This window comes from Octopus bimaculoides, chromosome 23 (assembly GCF_001194135.2).
Source record: "Octopus bimaculoides isolate UCB-OBI-ISO-001 chromosome 23, ASM119413v2, whole genome shotgun sequence".
NCBI lineage: Eukaryota > Metazoa > Mollusca > Cephalopoda > Octopoda > Octopodidae > Octopus > Octopus bimaculoides.
This window is the reverse complement of record NC_069003.1, coordinates 34,869,815-34,879,954: the sequence shown is the minus strand read 5'-3', so window position 1 is coordinate 34,879,954 and position 10,140 is coordinate 34,869,815. Positions and strand designations below refer to the sequence as shown.

The 10,140-nt window shown below is 35.9% G+C and overlaps 1 protein-coding gene across 1 annotated transcript in view; it reads left to right on the top strand.

Moving 5' to 3' along the window:
- LOC106878306 (uncharacterized) overlaps positions 1-10,140 on the top strand; it is a 15,471-nt gene that overhangs the window by 1,970 nt on the left and 3,361 nt on the right. Inside the window, exons 3-5 of the mRNA XM_014927490.2 lie at positions 2,043-2,156; positions 2,469-2,606; positions 3,542-3,653. Coding sequence (XP_014782976.1) covers positions 2,043-2,156; positions 2,469-2,606; positions 3,542-3,653 — 364 coding nt within the window. The remainder of the gene's footprint in view (positions 1-2,042; positions 2,157-2,468; positions 2,607-3,541; positions 3,654-10,140) is intronic.

The following is a 10,140-nucleotide window of genomic DNA, read 5'->3' as shown; positions in this document are numbered from 1 at the left end:
TCTTTCTTTACTACTTCACCTCACATCTTCCTTTTTCTCCTCCTCCTCCTCCTCCTCCTTCTTCTTCTTCTTCCACACAATCCATCCAAATTTTGTGATTGGCACCACTTTGTTCAGCTGTTCTCTTTGATCTGGAACACATGACTATACAAGTGTAGTTTTCTTACACCATCCTCATCCTCAGCTTTGGTCAATCTCTGCTACAAAATATTTGGAACAAATATTGGAACAACGGTTGGTGATGGTGCTCTGGCCAAATTCTTGGTCGATATTGGGAATAGATTCCACAGTTTAATATTTCAATTTGAACCTCTGCAATGAAAAAAGTTTGAATTTGTTTTATTTCTTTGCATTCATAGTTTGACAACCAGAAAGAAACATGAGCAAGGAGTACAAGACTTAGCATTCGGTTCCATTCTGTGACACCTTTGGATTGGTAGACAGAAACTGAAAGAAGCCCATCATCATATAATATATATATATATATTGTGATACCTCACAGTACGAGTTTAATTCGTTCCATGACCGAGCTTGTCTTATGATTTACACATTTTAGAAATCAATTTTCCCCATTGAAATTAACTAAAATATAATGAATCTGTTACAGCCCTCCCCCCACAAACCGATCAAAAGTAATTTTTTTGAGTTTTAAAACAAAAAGGTGTTGTTACAAGTAAAATGACCCTGTCGAAGGCTTTCACCATTTTATCCCAAATTTTCCTTGGTCTCCCTCTTCCTCAGATTTCATCCACATTTACCGATCAGCACTTCTCTATGCAGCCGTCCTCATTGGTCTGCATCAAATGACCATACCAGTGTGACCTTCTCTTGTACACTACGTCTGATGCTTTTAATATCCAATTTTTTCCTCATTGCACATTGGGAAATGCTAGCTTTATTTTTTTTGTAATTTTCACATGTTCTCTACATTCATGGCCCAAGTTTCACAACCATGAAGTATTACTGTTCACACACAAGCATCATGCATTCTACCTTTCACTCTGAGAGAAAACTCTAATGTTACAAACAGAGGTAAATTTCTCGTAACTTTGTCCAGCTTGTTCTTATCCTAGCAATTAAGCTTTCAGAACATCCTCCTCCACTGCAAATTAGGTCACTTAGATAACAGAAACTATCTACTAATTCTAGAGATCTGCTTGAGCACTTCAGAAAATCTATTTCTCATAAGCTTTGAGTGTTTATTACACCTACACAACGACCACAAACAAAGTATTTCTCTGTGAACCTTTTTTACGATTCCATTACACCACTTATATGTTCATAATTTGCTCTGAGTATACCATATGGAACTTCTACCTATACCTCTTATCAATATCAAACAGGGTCATTTACTTGAAGGGATTAGTGTCTTGTTAGTTTATATATATAATTTATATATATAGTTTATCATTTAATACACACGACTTACAAAAGAGTTACTAATAACTTCATGCTTAAAATAAATTGGCAGATTTATATATGCCATGGATCTCCAAGTAATCTTCCAGACTCTGTGCATATCATAGGATGTGTTTAAAAACTAGGACGTCGGTATATGAGAAAGCTGGGAGAGGAAAAAAAACTAGAAGAAAACCACTAGGAAGGCTGATGCAAAAAGTGGAATGAGAAGAAAGAAAAGAAAAATAAGAAAACCAAGATCTTTGTTCTTTTTGTCTGTAGAAATCCTAATTAATTTAGCTGATGTAGAATGATATAATAGAAATGAAGCCAAAGTCTGTGAGATAGCTACTAAATGCGGACCAGGAGCTATCCTCCGGTTTGACTAAAAGAAACTTGGCCATGTGCTTGCATTTGCTAAACATTTCAGATCTTTAATCAAGTAGTGTGTGCTGGAATTCTTGAACCTATAGATATTGATCTGTTTTTATCTATTTATCTATATATGTTAAAACCCTAAGCAGTATTAATATATATATATATATATATATATATATATATATATATATATATATGCAGTATTAATATATAATATATGCATATATGTGTATGTTTAATATATACCTGTATCTAATCTATTTTAGGCCATATTGACGAAGGGACTGTAGTTGTAGATACATTATTGAAAGATCCAGACCGTTGTTCTCACCCAACTTTTGGCATAATCATCAGTACACTAGCTTGGTCATATTACCTAAGTAAGTCCAATATGTGATTTTTGTTTCTCTTTCTATATTCCAATTGTTCAAGCTATAATGATGAATTTCCTGTATTTAACAATATCAGATTTTGAGATTACCCTCCCAAAATTATCGTGAGAATTTTCATCGGAACAATCTTTTATTAATGAATACATACCATTGCATGTATAAGTATAATTACAGGCTCCTGATATTAACTAAAGTGCTAAGAACACTTATGATATGCACATCAGTAGTCCCAGTTGTTGTTGTTGTTGTTTTTATCCTGTTTGTCTTTACTTTTAATTGTTGCTGTTTCGTTTAATTCAGGAGGTGAGAAAAGAATAGCCTTAGATCTCTACAAAAAATCTCTGGCAAAGTTAAAAGAAAATAGTCTTGAGAAGAACCGATGGGTAGTGCCAATGTGCTACATTGCTGACCTAGAATCCGACTTGAAAAGAAAACATGGTAAGAGCTATTTGTTTACTTCATGTCTCTACTACTACTGTCTGTTCATTCAAGGTGTACGTATATACAAATACATACAAAGATGCATGAATACATACATACAAACATACATTCATACATGCATGCACACATACATACATACATACATACATACATGCAGACAGACAGACAGACAGACATGCAGACAGACAGACATGCAGACAGACAGACAGAAGAGAAGCTGTATACAGTTGTGGAAATTAGGACAGCCATTTTTGTTTTCTTGCTAAATAAACACATACAATATACATTCATTCTACACTTGTTTATTATTGTTCTTAGTTTATGTTCCATCACACACCTGTGACCTCTTCAGTGACTTTCCATCCCATGTGTCCCCTCCCGTTCTGTTTCGTTCATTGTGTCCTTTTTCAGGTGTGTATCCTTATCTATGCATGCGTTTGCATCAGTATCTGTGTGTGTGTGTGTGTGTGTGTGTGTCCTTAACTGTGCATGCACGTAAGAAATTGTTTAGAATCCATTGCACATCCTGAAGAATGTGTGCAGAATCGTCTGCAAAGAGTGAATCTTGAACTGTTTGCACCAAAGCTTTAGTTCTTGCTTTGAATGAGCCACCACCTTATCTGCCATTGTGGTTCTATGGTACAAAACAAAGCAGGTCTTGCTGTCCACCCAAGAAAACACATAGTGAATGATTAACAAGCACTCAAACATACTGAGTGCTCAACTTGGTCCATTTGCCAAAAGGTTTTCAAGGCACCAGCAGGCCTCAAGAGACTCATTTGTGTCCACAGAACATGATTCATACTTTATTTTACTGGGTCCTCATTTGTTGTTCACGACAAGAGAACCCATCTCACACACACACACACACACACACACACACACACACATTCTAATACTAATCGAATTTCAATAACCTGATTTCATTACAGGAAAGTCTCTGGAGACGATTCATTGTGCAGAAGTGTACCAAAGAGAATCTTGTATTAAGCACACAAACTTTATAAGGATAAACTTGATCAAAGCCAAGATCCATCTACGAGAGTAAGCATTCTTTCATTTATTGTATTATATTCATCATCATCATCATTATCATCATCATCATTTATATTATATTATATTTATTTATTTATTATGTTATGAGGATGTATCAAATTATTCCGAGACTATTTCTTTAGTGTGGCAACAGATGGCAGCACACGGTTTGGTAAGTGTACACTAGGCACATGCATTACAACCATATTTGTGCAACATGGTGATCTCATATCAGGATAAACAGCACATGACCTTGCAGGTGGACCCAGTTAGAATTTTCCTTGGTTGAGTAGTCCATCCTGTTCAAAAAGTCCCTGAATGAGGGCCGTGTAATCAGAGATGCACCTATCATCATCCTCTAAGGGACATATTCAACTAGTTAAGGACAAGCAACTGACAAGCAACTCTGTTGTATTGAGCAGAATATTTGCTGTAGGCCATCTTTTTAAATCAAGACAAAGCAACGTAGCTGATAACAGTTTCAATCAGTTTAGATCAAAAGCCATGAGAGCCACTGCCTAGTACTGCATCAAGGTATTTATCATCATCATCATCATCATCATCATCATCATAATCATCATCATCATCATCATAATCATCATAATCATCATCATCATTGTTATCATCATAATCATCATCATCATCATTATTATTGTTGTTATTATTATTATTATTATTATTATTATTATGTTGGGGGAATAATGTTCTTGAAGCACACAGCATTATACAGCTATAAAGAATATCAACATAGTATTGGGTTAAAAAGTCCCTTGAGCAGCCTTCAAATTTTTCTTTCCAAAAAAGGGTTTTTCCCCCACAAGAAAAACCAAAAAAAAAGAAAGGAAAGGGGGTTTCAACTTTACTTCCATGCTATATGTTTTGGCTACATACAATGTACTTCAATAGCATTATTCCAAATTACAAAATTATTTCCCATTTTCTCAAAAATCTATAAAATTACCATTGTTGTTCATCATCAACATCATCATAATCATTCTCACTATCATAAACATCACCATCATCACCATCATCATCTTTGTCATTGTGTTTCCAACAGTTTCATGCAGGATCCTCCTTCTGCACCTCTGCATTAACTGAGTTGTGTGCAGTTCTGCATTTTCGGTATGTAAAACATAAAATACCCATAACCTTGGTTTGACATTTTTTATACAATTTCTGGTGCCTGTTTAGTATTTACCATTTTCTGACTACGACCCACGATGTAAGAACTGTGCTATTTTGTTGGGCACCTAACGCATGGCTCTTTGGTCATTCCAGGGTGTTCTGTGTCACTTTTGTTCCTCAGATTGCATCTTTGTTTTTTGCATACATGACTTGGCTTTTGTCTTCTATTTTGTACTTGTTTCAATCATTAGACTGTCGCTATGCTGGGGCACCGCCTTGAAAAATTTTTAATCGAATGAATCAACCATAGTACTTTTTGTTTTGTTTTTTTCAAACCTGGTATTTATTCTATTGGTCTATTTTGCCAGACTGCTAAGTTACAAGCACACAAACATGCCAACACTGGTTATCAGGTGGTAGTGGGAGACAAACACACACACACACACACACACATAACATACATGATGGGTTTCTTTCAGTTTCCCTCTACCGAATCCACTCACCAGAATTTGGTTGATCTGGAACTGGAATAGAACACACTCGCCCCAAGTGTCATGCAACGGGACTGAACCCATTACCAAGTCATTAGGAACCCAACTTCTTACCACATAGCCACACCTGCACGAATATGAAGACAAAGGCGTTTCAATTATGTTGAGCATTTTTCTTAGAAATAACAGAATTCTCTCTTGAATAGCATCTTCGGAATTTTAATATTTGCTCCGCTGTTCTTGTTTGTATTTTCTTTATACATCACGCACATGCATTATATATATATATATATATATATATATATATATATATATAATAAAATATATACATACAATATTAGATATGTACATATATACACAGCGGCACTACATGAGCGTCTATATTGCTAAAATAGAAGTTGTGACTATTCGGTGGTACAGAAGTATTTTTTACTTCTATTTTTAGCGATGTAGGCGCTCATCTAGTGCCCTTGTGTATATATGTACATATCTAATATTGTATGTATATATTTTATTAATTTGCCTGTACGGCTGATAATTCACTTGCCACTCATGATGGTATTTTAATAATGCCATCCCTATATATGTATATATATATCTTCTCATCATATATATATATGTTGTTGTACTTGGGGATGGTCATATTGCCAGTTTAGCCAATAAAAACACACGCACTGTATATTTGGTGTTAATTTGCTTCAGTTTTATACTACATTATATTGCATTAATCCTATTTCGGCCAGAGTTCTATTTTACTATTTTATTAAAGCCAAAAATATTTTTCACAAATTTTTAGCATGAGCTTTGAACATTGGACCTCACTAGTGACCAAGACCATTGGCGATATGCCATGTTTGGGAAGGCTTGTCAAGCCAAGTGAAATCATAGTTGTGGCCGATGCCGGTCCCAAGTAACTGGCACCAGTGCTGGTGGCACGTAAAAAGCTCCTTCGAGTGTTGGGCCCCATGAAGGTAACTGGCACCCATGCTGGTGGCATGTGAACCGCATCTGTCAAGCGTTGGGCCTCATGGAGGCAATGTGGATGATGCTAGTGTCACGTATCTGGCACCTGTACTAGTGGCATGTAAAAGCAACTTTTGAATGTTGGGCCTCACAGAGGCAATGACAAACAACCGAGACCTTCGGCAATATACTGTGCTTGAGAAGAAGACCCATTAATCCAAGTGAAATTGTAGTGATGGCAGATATTGGTGTCATGCAACTGGCACCTGTGCTGGTGGCACGTAAAGGTGCCCATTATACTCTTGGAGTGGTTGATGTTAGAAAAGACATCCAGTCATAGAAACCATGCCAAATCAGACTGGAGTTTGGTGCAGCCCCTCAGCTTATCAGCTCTGGTCAAACCATCCAACCTATGCCAGCATGGACGATGGACGTTAAATGATGATGATGATGATGTTACTCAGAGTTTCACATGACTATTCATCAAACAGCTGTGATAAAACAGTTGTGACATCACAAGTGTCTGGTGAACGGTCACATAAAACTCTGAGTAACAGTTTGTGAAGATATTTTCGGCTTTAATAAAAGAAGTATTTCACCCTACGTTTTGGTATTTGACTGCTATTTTTACCAGCTTGTTTTGCACCACCTATGTGCTTACACACACACACACACACACTCACATGTATTGCTTTTTTATGCTATGTGTCTCACAACATGTGACCTCTGCAAGTAGCACACAAAAAAAAACACACAGGTTTCAAAGGAAACATGTTTAAGTGTGGCCATAATCAGAACATAATATTGGCTTCAAATTTTGGCACAATGCCAGCAATTTCAGGTGGAGGTGGTGTAGGTCAGATACATCGACCTAGATACTCAATTGTTACTTATTTTTTATCAACCCCGTAAAGATGAGGAGCAAAGTTGACCTCATTGGAATTTGATCTCAGAAATTAAAGACGGACAAAATGCCGCTAAACATTTGGTTGGGAATGCCAACAACTATGGCAGCATACTGCCGTAAACACCATACATAAGATTGGCTTTAAATCTTGGCACTAGGCCGGAAATTTGGGGGTACAGGTGGGTGGGGCAGAGTCATTTACATCAAGCCCAATATTCAGCTGGTATTTATTTTATTGACCAGGAAAAGGATGAAAGGCAACTATATTTATAGTGTCACTATATTTATTATTATTATTATTATTATTATTATTATTATTATTAAGGAGGTGAGCTGGCAGAATTGTTAGCACGCCGGGTGAAATGCTTAGTGGTATTTCGTCTGACTTTACATTCTGAGTTCAAATTCCGCCGAGGTTGACCTTGCCTTTCATCCTTTCAGGGTTGATAAATTAAGTACCAGTGAAACACTGCGGTCAATGTAATCGACTTGTCCCCCCCCCCCACAAAAAAAAATTTCAGGCCTTGTGCCTATAGTAGAAAGGATTGTTGTCGTTGTTGTTGTTGCTGCTGCTGCTGCTGCTGTCATGGTTGTTGTTGTTGTTATTGTTGCATCAGTGCAAATTATTAGAATTAGTTTTCCTTGTGTTGCAGCCTGTAGAAAAATCATGATATTTTCTTTTGCAACTTTCATCTTGATGTATAATATTTTTTTACTCATTTTTGTCTGTTTTGTTATTTAGCATTTTTCATTTACAGTTTGTCATTGAGAGGACGTTACTGCATTATACAAAAACAAAACAAAAAAACAACTTGTAATTTGTCTGTAAAAACATGATGATAGGTCTTGCTGGAAGGTGGGAGCAACTGTTTGTTGAGTTCTGGAACTGAGGTTTCAACAGTTCATCATGGTATTGAGGCCACAACCTGTTGAAGTGGCTCTTGCTAACTGCAGCCTGTTTCTTTTTCGTTTGGTTTCCTTTCTTTCATTCCTTCTCTCTCTCTCTCTCTCTCTCTCTCTCTCTTGATGGGTCTAAATTCTCTTAAAGTAGAGATCCCACAAGTGAATTTTTGCTGCCATATGTGCACATACTGGGCCTTCTGCTCTGCACCAATAGTCTTACAGCCTTCATTTAGCACCCACAACAGACCACAATTTGGAATGGCACCGGTGGGCTCACTAGACCATATGATCTTGGGGGTCCTTACTCTTACCGAACACATATCCTCTCTCAGTACTTCAGCCCTTCACACTAATTCATATTACTTCTCATTGGTGACAAGAAACCAGAGATCAATATTAGTTGCTATACTTTTGGCTCAACCATTTGAACTGTGCTTTTCCATGTTCTGAGGCACCAGCTAATGAACAGCTGTTTTATATGCAATCCCTGCTTGTAACTGGGCCTCTATCCCAAAGATCAGGCAGACACTGCATTTTCCATGTATAGAATACTGGTGCAGTTACCTGCAAATGCTGCCCTAAATTGGTATTTTGAGGGTACAGAAAAGGCACTGCTTCCTTTTCGAGGACAAAGAGAAATTAGTTTACACGTTGTCTGATACTGAATGAATTTTTAGCCAGGATGATGGAATCTTCAGGAATACAATCTCATGCAAAAGTTCCATTTCGAACTTCATCTATTCTGCTATCTATTCCAAGATGGAAGCCCAGAAGTAATTTCAGCTTAACTAACAGAATTGGCCAAGAAGACTACATCCGGGCACCTCTTGGTCAGTGAAATTTGATTATGTATAGTTGTTAATGAAGTAGTAGTAGTAGTAGTAGTAGTAGTAGTAGTAGTAGTAGTTACTGTAGCTGTTCTGCTTCTGCAAGTTTTTTGTGCCAATGAAATGTCTGACTGCAAAGCAAACTTTTTGCATGTCGTTTTGCATCCTGTGTGTTGGAATGTCTGTTGACTTTTGCAGATGTTTTCTTAATTAAGGTGTTGAGTGGTGTTAATTAATTCACTTGACCCTATTGTGCATCCGGTTGAAGAGAGAGAGAGAAAGAGAGAAAGAGAGAGTAAAAGAAAGAAAAAAGGAATTGCAAATATGTTCAAATATATTCAAATATATTCAAATAGAACATTTTAGAAAAAAATCTTATGAAATTTACTTGTGTTAAATAATTATTATGTAAATAAAAGTTATTAAACCAATGTATTGTACAATAACAATCCAAATACTTGAATACATGTGTACACACACACACACACACACACACACATATAAATATATATATATATATATATATATATATGTAGTGTATGTAGGTGTGTGTTATATATACGTTATACATATATATATATATATACATGTATATATATATATCAGCCACCATGATCGAGCGATAGCCACTAAAGCATTCTTTTATTCTCTCTCTGTTTATTTTCTCTTATTCCTTTCTGTTAAAGAGCGTAGGCTCGAAATGTAAAAGACTTTCTCACTTTTCTGAGCGTCAAACTAATACACCTGTTTGTTGTTCATACACCTGTCTTCGTCTTTTGTTTTTCTGTAAATTGCAACTACATACATACATATATATATGTATGTGTATATATATATATATATATATATATATATATATATATTTAATTTGCTTTGCGGGAAGGACTGTTCCAATGAAGTCGCGTATTGTCCTTGCCTTCGAAACGCGGAGTAGATAGAACAGGGACAACTGAAGAAGGGAAATATTCTTTATGTTGCCTGTCTTGTTTCTCTGTTTGTTCTTTTCGTTGTTAAAAAAAAAGTTCGTCTTCTGTCTTTGTTTTTATGTTTTCATTTCTCATTGTTCTATATCCGCTACTAGGTGATTGATATTCACCTGATTTCTTATCTCATCACACCAGTGCTTTATATTCTCTGATAATTTTATGAATCCTTTCATAAATATTATATTTTTATCATATTACTGTAGTATGCTAATAATACTACTTTGAATTTACGTCTTACTATGATCGATATATGTATTTTATATTTATATATATATATATATATATATATATATA